Below are 12155 nucleotides of genomic sequence, written 5' to 3'. Positions count from 1 at the left end.
GCTACTTTTTCCTTTTTAAGTCATTTATTTATTTATTTTCATTGATCTGGAAGGAACAGAGACAGACAGACACAAAGAGGTCTTCCTTCCACCGGTTCACTCCCCAAATGGCCACAACAGCCAGGGCTGGGACTCTATCCAGGTGTCCCACGTGGGCGGCAGGGACCCAAGCACTTGAACCATCACCGGCCGCCTCCCAGGGTGCGCATTAGCAGGAAGCCGGATCAGAAGCAGGGCTGAGACCGGAACGCAGACACGCCCGGATGGGGTGCAGGTGCCCCAAACAGCCTCTTGGCTCTGTGCCTGTCGTGCAGCCCAGCACACACACTCTGACCCTTCGTGCAAAGTGGGCTCATGCTCATAGTTGCAACAACCTTACGAGACAGGTGCTCCTTGACCTCCATGCTACAGGTGAAGAAACTGAGGCACAGGCAGCCGAAGTGATTTGCCCAAAAATGACCTGGCTAGTGGGGGATTCTGGAAAGGTCCTAGGCGGTGTAGAGCGAGCTCAACCCGGTCATCGCGCCTCCGGCAGCCTTGGTTCACCCTACTGTCCCGACCACTAGCAAACCCTGCCCCCCAGTTACCCTGCTAAAGCCACCTCCTGGCCCCAAATCTCGTCCTCCTGCAACTGAGGAGCACTCTTGTTCTCTGTCACACTCAGGCTCTGTATAGAAGACACAATCTGGTCCAGGTTAGAGCCAAGAGGAGGCCTTTGGAGTCAGGTCAAATCCCAGCTCTGATCCTGGCTGGCTGTGTGACCCGGGCAGCTGGCATCCTCTCTCTGAACGAAAGATAACAGGCAGGAGTAGCTTGTAGAGGGCAGAGAGAAGGTCACTGCAACTTTAAGACTTTGCACAGAATCCCTCGGGCATCTGTGGCCACCTGAGACTGCCCTGGGTATGGGGGTGTCCAGCCGACCCCCTCACCTGCCCAGAACATGCAGCCCCACAGTGAGTCAGCCTCCCTACTTGCCTTCCCTTGATGCTGATACCCAGGAGCCGGTCCTGGGCATCTTTGTGTTAACTGAGATGGGCGTGGATGGCTCCCGGCCCAGGGCCTAGAACGCAGCAGGTGGTCTTTACCGCCTGCACCACAAGCAGCGGGAGTGTTGGCAGCATCAGGCGGGCTGAGCGCAGCAGTGGTAGCTGCAGAGTGCAGAAACACGGGCTTTGGAGTCAGCTCTGATGTGAGTCATGGTCCCACCACCCACAAGCTCGCTGAGCCTCAGGTTCTCTCTGCAAGTGAGGGTCCTACCTGTCTGTGGATTAGCAGGTGAGACGGTGTGATTGTGGCTCAGCAGCACCCTCTAGTGGCGACTATTATTACTGTGGCAACAGCTGTGTTTTTCCTACCATATTTCCCGGGTGATCCCCTGTCCCCAGGCAAACCTCAGTGTATGGGGCTCAGAGGGACATTCAGCACCCAGGGTTCAGGTCTCTGTGAAATAAGGTGAACCGCCATGCCTCCCTCCCAGTGACGTTCTTAGATTACAACATACAAAGCCCTTGGTACTGGGCCTGGCACCCATCAAGCACAGATATGTAAAGCCTAATAAAGTCACCTCCTGTGAGAGAGAGGAAGGGAGTGTCCCTGGGGGGAGGCAGGGGTCATAAGGGGGTGCTGACATCCTCATCTGGGGGGGTCACCCCTGCCTTTACCTGTAGCATTGCTGGGCACCTCTGGCCCCTTCGAGACAGACGCCCACCCCAGCTGATACCACTGAAGTAAAAAGTCACAGCGGCTTCTCAGCTGGGCCCATTTTTCTTAACTGTGAAGTTGGAGTAACTGAAAATGGCCGCCCCTGCTCCAGGGTGTGGAGACTGCAATGGCTGAGACGGGGAACAAAGTCTGGGAAGCAATGCAATGCAGGGTCCCCCGTAGAGGCGGGGGTGGCAGGAGGGAGGGTAGGGTGGGCTGGCCCAGGGAAGCCAGCCTCAGCTGTCTCAGGTGGGACAACCCCTCCTCTCCCCAGCAGGGGGCAGCAGTGACTTACTTAGGCCTGGCACAGCCCCGGTGTCCCCACTCAGTCCCCAATGACTGCCACTGCCTGCGTGAAGCCACGGAGACCCAGAGCAGTGGTTAGCGGCGGGGGCCAGGATGGGGGCTCAGTTCCAGGCCACAGAGGACCTCGGGTGGGGAACAGAGACACCGAGGCAGGGAAAAAGAGAGGCTGGGGCTGGTGGCACCGTGACAGCTCTCAGGGGCTCCCGGCATCTGCCCTGGGCACCACAGCCAGAGAAGACCCCGGCTCATGGCACTCAGATACTCCATGGCTCCCACGTCCTACAGAGAAGACAGAGCCCATGGCAGCCAGGGGCCCCGCCCCTGTCCTCTCCCTCCCAGAGCAGCCGGCCTCTTTACCGCTTCTCCATCACCCAGGCACACTCCTGCACTGGGACCAGGGCACTGCTACCTGTCTGCCTGGAATGTTCTCAAGTCTTGTTGCTGTCTAGCTCAGATGTCACCTGCTCAGGACAGAGTTCCCTGGCCGCACCCCCATCACCTCCGTGCTCCTGCCCGGATCTGCTGTTCACCTGCTGCCCACCGTGCTGTGTTCCAGATCCCCTTGTTTTGTTTCTTTTCCATCTCTCACATTGTGGGTGAGAAGCTGGGGACCCCCAGACGGGACCTGCCTTTTAGTCAGCCTTTTGCTGACTAAATGAAAGGCTGCAGGGGTCAACCAACCCATGGAGAGAGAAAGGGAGGAATGATGAATGATGGGTGAATGAGAGAAGGGAAGGATGGGTGGGAGGATGGATGGATTGAGCGAATGGGAAGATGGAAGGGTGGATGATGTATGAATGTATGGATGGGTGGGTGGGTGGGTGGATGGATGGATGGATGGATGGGTGGATGGGTGGGTGGATGGGTAGGTGCATGGGTACATGGATGGGTGGGTGGATGGGTGGGTGGGTGGGTGGGTGGATGGATGGATGGATGGGTGGGTGGATGGATGGATGGGTGGATGGATGGGTGGGTGGATGGGTAGGTGCATGGGTACATGGATGGGTGGGTGGATGGGTGGGTGGATGGATGGATGGATGGGTGGATGGATGGGTGGGTGGATGGGTAGGTGCATGGGTACATGGATGGGTGGGTGGATGGGTGGGTGGGTGTGTGGATGGATGGATGGATGGGTGCATGGATGGATGGAGGGAGGGAGGGGCAGATGAGGGATGGGTGGATGGGTTTATCAGCAGATGTTCATACAGGGGCCCAGCTGCAGACAAGCTCAGGATTGCCCGGGGGGGCGGGGGGGGGGGAGACGGATGGGTGTGATTCCACTTGGAAGGAGTGGCGACCCGAGCCTGAGCTCAGCTGTCAGCCCTTTCCCGGAGTCCTGAGTGCCCTCGAGCCCCTGCATCCTCCAGCCTGCCCCGCCCGCAGGCCTCGCCCCATCCCTGGTCCCAGCAGGAAGTGACACAGAGGTTCATGGCAGGTGGGGGACTGGCCCCAGGCTTTATTGAGCGGGTCCCGGGGGAGGGGGGACAGGCCGGCCCGAGCCCCAGCCCTGGAGCCTCCTCTTCTTGCCCTCGCTGCCGCCCTGGGCAGGCGGGGGCCTCTGGGGCCTGGGGGCCGGGGCCCTTCAGCTGCTGAGGAAGCAGCCCCGCTTGTGCCACTTCTGGTCGCGGATGCGGCGCACGGACTGCAGCTGCGGCTGGTTGGCGTCCCACTCGTTCCAGTGGCGGTACTCGCCCCGCTCGAACACGTACTGGCGCCCGCGGTAGCCTGGGAACTCGTAGCCAACCCACCTGCCGGGGACAGCACGGCGGGGTGAGCACCGAGCCTCCTACAGCCAGCGTCCCCCACCTGCCTGGATTCCTCCTTGGCTCCCCGGTGCCCTTGGCTGAATCCACTCTCCTTGCCTTGCTCACAAGCCTCATCTCCCAACACGGTTCCTTCACACGCTACAGCTGCATCAGAGCACACGCTACATTCTACGTCTACACACTACACACCTGTACTCCACCTCACTCTGGCCTCTCCTGTCCTGCTCTCCTTAAACCTCTGAGCCTTGGCACGTGCTGTTCCCTCTGCCTGGAACACTCACGCCTATTTAGTCCTTATCCTTGCCCCCTCGTTCGTTTGCATCCTTTTCAGCTCTCTCCTCCCCCAGGAAGCCCTCCCTGACTCCTCTAAGAGACCCTCCTCCCCTCACCCCAGTCATGCCCTTCACAATGCACTGTGAATGCATGCTCCTTGCCTCTTGAAAGCAGGAGCTGCTAAGCTCTGGTCCCACACACCCCTTCCCTGTCCCTGGCACGTAGCTGATGCTTAGTACAAAGTTGTTGAATAAATTACCATCAGAGAGAGGTGGCACCTCGCAGGGCCCAATTCCAAGCCACAACTCATAAGTGAGATGCAACCACTGACAAGTGAATGGTGACCTAAGGTTGCATCGACAGTGGTGTGAGGTCTAGAAGGAAGGAGGTGATGGGCTACTCTCCCGTGTACGAGGGTTGTGATGGGAAAATGATCCCAGTGGTGCAGGAGGGTGGGCACCATGGGGGCTCCCCGTGGGGCTCAGGGCAGGGCTGGGTGCAGGAGCAGCTGCCCAGAAGGGGCGGCCAGCCCTGGGGACCAGGACGCGTCAGTCACAGAAGCTGTGAGCATGGGGCAGCCAGGACGCCCGTGCCCTGTATCAGAGCACCCGGGGTTGATTCCCAGCTGTGTCTGGCTCCTGGCTCCAGCTCCCTGTTAATGCAGAGCCCTGGAAGCAGGGGTGATGGGCTCCTGCCACTCACACAGGAGACCCGGATGGAGTTCCCAGCTCTCAGCTTTGGCCCCAGCCAGGAGGCATGGCGAGCCCTCGGGGGGAGAGTCTGATGGCATCTGCACCTGTCTCTGTCCCTCTACCTCCCGCAAGGAAGGAGGGCAGGGAGTGTGTGCCAGAGGCGTGGCCAGCTGGAGGAGGGGTCAGGGCAAGGCTGAGGCTGGGTTCCTTACGTCCCGTTGATGGCGCGGATGCTGGCCACGCGGTCCTGGAAGCCATGAGCCCACAGGCTGGGCACATCGTCATCCACTATCTCCATCTTGCGGCCGCTGAAAGCTGGGTTCTCGAACAGGTGCAGTTTATGCTCCGGGCCATCCTGGGGGTGAGACAGAGGGCTGAGCGGGCAGTGCCTGTGCCCTGGACAGGGCTGAGGGGGTGCCGGGGACAGGGAGGACCCCGTACGTCACCACCAAGTGGCCCCCAGCCCCAGGCCTGCTGCTGAGGGGTAAGGGACTCAGGGTCCCTGCCAGCCCTGGCCTGCTGGGAAGTCTCAGGGTACAAAACTGAAATGGGGGTGCTGGGGTCTCACTGGTCCCTGTCACTTCACAGATGGGGAAACCAAGGCCCAGGCAGGGCAGGAGGCGGCCAACAGGACGAGGTGTGAGCATGACCCACGCTGGGCCAGTTTGCCCCTTCTGTTGCCTGCCCCCCCCCCCCCCGCCAGGGTGGTATGACAAAGAGAAAGGGCTGGAGCAGCCACCGAGGTGGACCAAAGTAGGTGGCATGTTTGCAAGGCATCATGGGAGGAGTTGGAGAAGGCAGGTGAAGAACGGACATGGGGACCCCAAGACTGCAGCACGTGGCCTCTGATCGTAATAGGATGGCACATGTGGTCCCATGGCCAGGTGGCCCGATTCAAGACGGGGACCCTGGCACCCCAGCACCCAGTCAAGAGCTCGCTCCTCCTGGTCCCACTGCAACACAGAGGCCACAAAGAGGAGGGGGTCTTAGTTCACGGCCATGTCCTTGGCCAAGCCCACCCAGGAGCGCGGCTGCCCACTCGCCCCACCGCCAGGCCCCGGGGACAGGGAGGCGCTCACGATGTTCAGAGGCCGGAGGGACAGCAGGCTGTCGCTGTGGCGGCTGTTGGACCAGGCATCCCAGCGGGGGTAGTCTCCCTTCTCCAGGACAAACTGCTCCCCGCGGAAGGCTCTGCGCTCGAACGCCAGCCACCTGCGGGGCGAGGGGCCCAGGTCAGCCATGGCAGGGGACGGCCCCAGAGCTGCTGCTGCTCTGTGGACTGGCACCCCCTCCCCCCCCCATCGCTGATGCCAGGTCCTGCGATTGGAGGGGCTGCTAGGACATCCAGGAAACTGTCCAGGACCCCGGACCAGGAAAAGCATCCCAGGGAACAGCAACTGAGAAGCCGCTTCAAGCCCAGCCTCTGGGGGAGGTGCGGGGTGCACCCCCCCGCACCAGCCACACCCAGGAAGCATTGCACAGGCCGTTTGCTCCTCCCTGCCTGCTCCCTCGTTCCCATTCTCCTTCTCTCTCTGTCTCTCTGTCCTCCTCCCTGCCTCCCCACTTCCCTCCCTCCCTCCTCTCTCTCTTCCTTCCTCTTTCTCCATCCTTTCTCCCTCTCTTCCTCTTCCTCTCTCCCCTCCCCCCATCATCCTGTTTCTTCTCACAAAACTCTGAAAACTGCACCATTTTTATGCCCATCAGACAGCAAACCAACTTGTGCACCGTCACCCAGCAGGGGAGCACCAGGGCCCCGGCCCCCCGTCTGCAGCTGGGAATGCAGAGCCCGGCTGGGACACCTGCTTGCTTTGTGCGCATGGACAAGACACGGCACCTCCTTGCCCCTGTTTGCTCACCTGTAAAACAGGGCTGAGATGACGGAGTGCATGTGACATGTTAGGTGTGAGCAGGGTCCGGGCTCACTCGGCAATCACAGAGCTGCCTTTCTCTGTCCTCGCACCACAGCCCCCTGCTCTGTGTCACAGACTCCAGAGCCACTAGGATGCTAAGAGAATCCCAGCCCAGGCGTCCCATTGGACAGAGGGAGAAACTGAGACCAGAGAGGGGGAGGGAGACGCCTAAGACCTCACAGCAGATCCAGAGCTGCAGACTCCCCAAAGGCTCGGGGCTTGCAAGGAGGGGCCGGGGCCCCGGTACTCACGGTCCAGACTCCACTTGGATGGAGCCCACCTTCTCCAGCAGGCTGTCCGTCAGGTTGGGGCACTCGGCCGTGATCTCGCACCGCTTGCCCTGGAAGTTCTCTAGCTCATACACGATCACCTGCAAGAGCAGGGTCCTCAACGTCCCGCCCTGGCTGGGCTCCCGGGCCCCTGCCCCTCCTTCGGGGCCTGAGAGCGTGGGGCCACCTGCTTCAGCCATTCTGCTTTGCAGCAGCCTGGAGCAGGCATCCGAGCAGGGCTGCACTGCCCCCTGGTGACCAGAGAAGGAAATGCTTCTGGGAACCTCCTTTAAACCAGAGCTTGCAACTCAGGAATTGCTGGTGGGAGAGGGAACCCAGCAGGAGGAGCAACCCAGGAAAAGAACAGTGGGACACTGTGTCGTCGCCTCTGGCCAACAGGGAGTGAGGACCCAGTTCCAAACTTCTCAACCCCCCCCACAGGTCAAAGGACACTCCCTAGTGTCCCCTAGTGGCCACCTCATCATTGACCATCACCTGCCCGGTGCTCAGAACAGCAGTGTGCCTCTCTCACCTGCCCATCAGCACAGGCTGTTTTGGTACGAGGTCCCGGGGGAACATATGTTCTGCTCGTTTAACAGAGGTGGGGGCAGGGAGAGACCCAGAGGAGGTAAACCACTCGCCGCAGGCTGCACAGCTGGGTAAGTGGAGGCACTGGGGTTCAGTGAGGGGCCCCAGGGGTCACACTCGCACAGGCACAGGCCCACAGCTGACAAAGGGACAGCAGCGATTTGTATCCCCCTGGTGGACAGCTGCCTCTGGGGGGGGGTCACCAGACCTGCACAGTGCAGCCCCCGTGATGGAGCCCAGGGCCCTGGCCAGGGCTTGTCCAACTTCACCCTGAAATCAGGCCCAGAGAGAGAGGTGGACCTCCTTGCTGCTGTCCCTCCCTGGCTCCCTGCACTCTTGCTAAAGCCACCAGGACACCTTCAGGAGTTTCCATGGTTTCGGAAGAGGCGCCGAGGGACAGTCTCAGAGGGGTGAAGCCAGCACGCTCTGGCACCGCCTCCAGTACCCCGTCTGCCGCCCTGGGCCCCTCGGCCACCTTCTGGGCTTTGCCATGGAGCTTACACACCAATGCTGGGGTCCAAGAAGGGTGGCTGCTGTCCCCATTTAGAGGTGGGGCTGTGGAGGCTCAGAGAGGGCGTGGAAGGCAAGAGAGTCAGGGCTTGAAGCCACATCCCCTGAACCCTAGTGCGAGACAGGCAGGATGTGGGTGGCCAGTTGCATGCGGCCGGCCGGGCCGTGGAAGAGGGAAACGGGAGCGCGTTTGTGGGGTGGGGGTCTCCTGCTGGCCCACTGGCTGGAAGCGCTGCTGCTGTCTCCTGGGAAGACTCAGCCTGGCTGGGACACCGACCCTGAACCCGGGAGCCCCCCCTCCAGCTGCAGTGCCCGGCTCCCCCTCCTGTCCAGTACCTTGTAGCTGCCCCCAAGTCCGCCATGGCTCTTGCCCGCTGCCGCCTGCTCCGGCACTCCGTGCTGCTCAGCCATTGCCCCAGGTACACCTCTGCCTCAAACCAAAGGACATGGGGTCACGAGGTTCACCCAGGCACAAGCGGGCACTACCATGCCTGGGGTCTACACTGGTGGTCCATGAGACACCGGCGTCACTCATCGTTGACATACTGTCACTCAGTCATTCAACAAACACCCACTGAGCGCCTACTGTGGGCCCTGGGGAAGTCCATGGGGTCAGGGTCCCATTTCACAGAGGGAATCCCAGAGGCCCAATGAGAGGGGGTGGCTCGTTTCCCTGAGGCACACAGGGAGGACGTGGCCCAGCCCGGGGACTTCTCACCCTGAAGTTCCCCTAAAGTCCCCTGAGGGCAGGGGTCTCTGCCGGAGCCTCTCCCACCTCTGGCTTTTTCCTTCACCGTGAGGACCTACATAGCCCCAGGCCGTGCACCCAGTGACCAGGGTGGACAGGAGACCACGGAGCACAGAGGTGGGAGGCGGGCAGACAGACAGACATCTAGAGAAAGCATGTGCGAGAGCCGGTCCTCGGGCCCCCGCCCCGGGCCAGTTCCCGGGCCATCGGTTCTTCATTCTGTGAATGCTTATCCAGCATTTCCTGTGTACCTGCTGCGCCAAGAGGCACAGCCACAGATGGACGCTTCTCCCTCGCCACTCAAGGGGTCGCCATGCGCCCACAGGCCCCTGCAGTGGTCGTGTGGCCGGAGTCTCAGGACCATTGCACACACGTGCACATACATGCACACACACTCCCCTGGTCATGGGACAGTGCACACACACACACACACCCTTGCCCACTTCAGACCCCCACCGTGGTACCCACTGCACCCACATCTACAATCCACATTGCCCTGTCCCCCTCCGCAGCTCCCAGCATGCCCCCTGCTGACAAGCACAGCTTTGTGGCCCCTGGACTTGACACAGACCCAGCCCTGTCTGCAGCCTGTCTGCTCTGTCTGTGCCCAGCCTCAGCATGAGACAGTGCCGGGTCCAGCCCCTAGGGGACATGGAAAGTCCCACATTCACCCGCTTCCCTTCCTCAGAGCGGCTCAGTCGGCCCCAAGCACACACCCAGGGGCCCAGACCCTGGCCACGACCCCCCGACACACGGACGGTGCAGGTCCCCAGCTCCTAGCCCGGCTGGGCTTCCTGGCTGTCTGGGTCCTCTCGCTCGTCCCCAATCCCCACGTGACCCCTCCCCCCTGTTTTGGCAGGGGGCCAGCCAGGACCGCCCCATGGAGACAGCTGAAGGTCTGGGCCCGCCAGGGCAGCTCCGGCCTCCCCAGCCCCGGCCCGTCCCCCAGGGAACCTGCTGCTGTCGCCTCGGGAGGAACACGGGAGCCAGGAGCGTCCGCAGACCCAGTGCCCTGGCAGGAGCGGCCTATTTATGGGCGCTTTCTGACAGGCCAGCACATCCTGGCTTGCTGAGGCAGCGCCCTGTCCACCCCATTCTGTCCAGGCCGTTGCACTCCAATAGTGTGTCCAGAGAGGCCCCCGATGACTTCCTGGGGGCAGTGGACCTCATGGGCTCTGCAGGGAGCTCGGCAGGGCTGGGCCGGGGGCGTCAGGGTGCAAAGCCCTCCGGGGCTCCCCTCCCCACCACCAGCGCTAACCCCCGTCCTGGGTGTCTCGGTGCCATCGTCTTTCTCTTGGGGTGTCGGGCACCTCTGGGAAACCTGGATTCTGAGAGCAAGAGACTCCAGGCCCCTCCACGCTCCTTGTGCCACAGGCTCTGGATTTTATGTCCGATCGCCCCTAAAAACACACCCTCCGAATTTCATATAATCCATGCTTTTCCTAGAACACTGCTACAGTTCCCCGACTGATTGTCTACGTCACCTGCAGACAGCAGCTGCCACTTCGTGAAGACCCTCGATGTGCAAATCACAGCACCAGTCTCCCAAGTGTATGTTCAGTCCCCATGGAGACACGGTTTTTCTTTAGGATGTAATTATTTATTTGAAAGGCAAGGCGAGAGAGAGAGAGAGCGCGATCTTCCATCCACTCAGTCCCCAGATGGTCTCAATGGCCAGGGCTGGGCCAGGCTGAAGCCAGGAGCCAGGACTCCATCCAGGTCTCCCCGACGGGTGCAGGGGCCCAAGCCCTTGGGCCGTCTTCTGCTGCTTTCCCAGGCGCATTAGCAGGGAGCTGGGTCGGAAGTGGAGCAGCCGGGACTTTCTTAATCCGCTGCACCACCACGCCAGCCTCCCTCCCCCACGGCGAGCCATCTTTAGAATTATGATCCCTATTTTATAGATGGAGACACTGAGTTCAGAGAGGGGAGGTCATGTGCCCAGAGACACACAGCAGGCTGTTCTCCTCCACAGAAATACAGGTGATCATCAACATCACCTTACTCTGCTCCCCCCAGGCTCCCCAAAAAACTCCATAGACCTGGGCATTTTTCATGTGCCTGGCAAAGTACAATGTGCCTATAGCAGAGTTATTACTGTATTATTGTAGATGGTCACTGGATGGATAGAGTGATGGAGGAATAGGGGGGGTCTGAGGCTCAACAAGGTTTTCTTTGGCGGCTGTCATAGGTCGAGTATCCCTAAAAATGCCAAAGTCCAAACTGCTCCAGAACCTGGGACTTTCTGAGCCCTGTTGTCACCCCCCCACACACAGACAGCTCCACACCTGTCCTCACGTGACGGGTCACAGGCAAAACACAGGTGCACTAAAAACACCTCACAGCATAGCGTTCAGGCTGTGTGAAACAATGACCTTGGTGTGTGGACTTGGGTCCCATTCCCCAAGAGATCTCATTATATAAAAGTCAATATTCCTGAATCTGGGGGAAAAAAAAAAGTAAAATCCAAAACACTTCCGGTCCCAGTGTTTTGTGTAAGGGCTGGGTCTGCATTAGCTTTGGGGGCTAAAAACCCGAGTTGGCATAAAACCCAGTGAGCCCACCTGCCCTAGAGGGACACGGTGGTCGGCCATGGTGGGTGATGACATCTGGGGTCAGGCAGACCGGGGTGACCTTGGGTATCTTAGAGCCACAGTCTCCCCAGTCCTAGACAGAGAATCTTCTCTCTCCTAGAACCACTGGGAGACCAGGTAAGCAAAGCACTGGACCTACTGACAGTTGCTTTGTTCTTTTACCTTCCAAAGACCCTGCCCACTCCTTCCCCCCCCGCCCTCCTTGGGATGCAGTTGTCTCAGGCTGGTGATGTATGGAGGCAGGCAGGGGTGGGGACCCCGGGGCATCCTCCTGTCGGATCCTTTAGGACCTACTATGTGCTCAGCACTTTCATGTACCACGTCGCCTTAACCCAGCACTCCCAGCACTGGCACTACTGCCTTTGGGGTGGATCGGTCTTTGTACTGGGGAGGTGCCGACTTGTGCACCTGCAGGAGGTAGAGCATCGTCCCTAGCTGCTACTCACTAGATGCACGAGGTACCTCCTCCCCTCCTGGTGACCACCTCTCGTGTCTCCTGTCACGATCAGCTGTCCTCTGGGGTCACAACAGCTGCCACTAAGGCCACTAGCACCACCCCGGCTTCATGCCTAAGGTCCCAGAGCCAGCAGGTGGCAGCACAGAGATGCAGTCTGAATGGACATCCTGCCTGGTTCCCACGGCCCCCTGACAGGGTGGCCTCCCCTCTGCCAGGACCCCAGCCACCCCCTCCCGCCACGCAGCCCACAGCTCAGCACAGCTGAGAGCGAGCGACAGCCAGCCAGCGGCAGGGCGCGCACACTCGGGAGACTCCATTCACTCACACCCGGACACGCTGCCTTC

The 12155-nt window shown here is 60.5% G+C and overlaps 1 protein-coding gene across 1 annotated transcript; it reads right to left on the bottom strand.

The window, feature by feature from the left end:
* Positions 1-3432: 3432 nt before the first annotated feature.
* On the bottom strand, positions 3433-9803 carry CRYBB3 (crystallin beta B3). Its single transcript, XM_051835481.2, has 6 exons — positions 9718-9803; positions 8352-8442; positions 6900-7018; positions 5818-5950; positions 4951-5093; positions 3433-3755 (listed from the first exon to the last, which is right to left on the bottom strand). Exons 2-6 carry the CDS (start codon positions 8424-8426, stop codon positions 3590-3592), a joined length of 636 nt encoding a protein of 211 aa, XP_051691441.1. The 5' UTR covers positions 8427-8442; positions 9718-9803; the 3' UTR covers positions 3433-3589.
* Between the last annotated feature and the right edge of the window lie 2352 nt (positions 9804-12155).

The sequence above is a fragment of the Oryctolagus cuniculus genome, chromosome 21 (genome assembly GCF_964237555.1).
Source record: "Oryctolagus cuniculus chromosome 21, mOryCun1.1, whole genome shotgun sequence".
Lineage (NCBI taxonomy): Eukaryota > Metazoa > Chordata > Mammalia > Lagomorpha > Leporidae > Oryctolagus > Oryctolagus cuniculus.
The sequence above is the reverse complement of the archived record's forward strand: the minus strand, read 5'-3'. Positions and strand labels throughout refer to the sequence as shown.

Excerpts from the sequence above, each read along its gene's own strand:
- CRYBB3 (XM_051835481.2), bottom strand. The coding sequence starts at position 8,426 with ATGGCTGAGCAGCACGGAGTGCCGGAGCAGGCGGCAGCGGGCAAGAGC. Across the intron at positions 5,951-6,899 it reads ATCCAAGTGGAGTCTGGACC|GTGGCTGGCGTTCGAGCGCA; the intron begins GTGAGTACCGGG and ends CTCGCCCCGCAG. Across the intron at positions 3,756-4,950 it reads ATCCGCGCCATCAACGGGAC|GTGGGTTGGCTACGAGTTCC; the intron begins GTAAGGAACCCA and ends TGTCCCCGGCAG.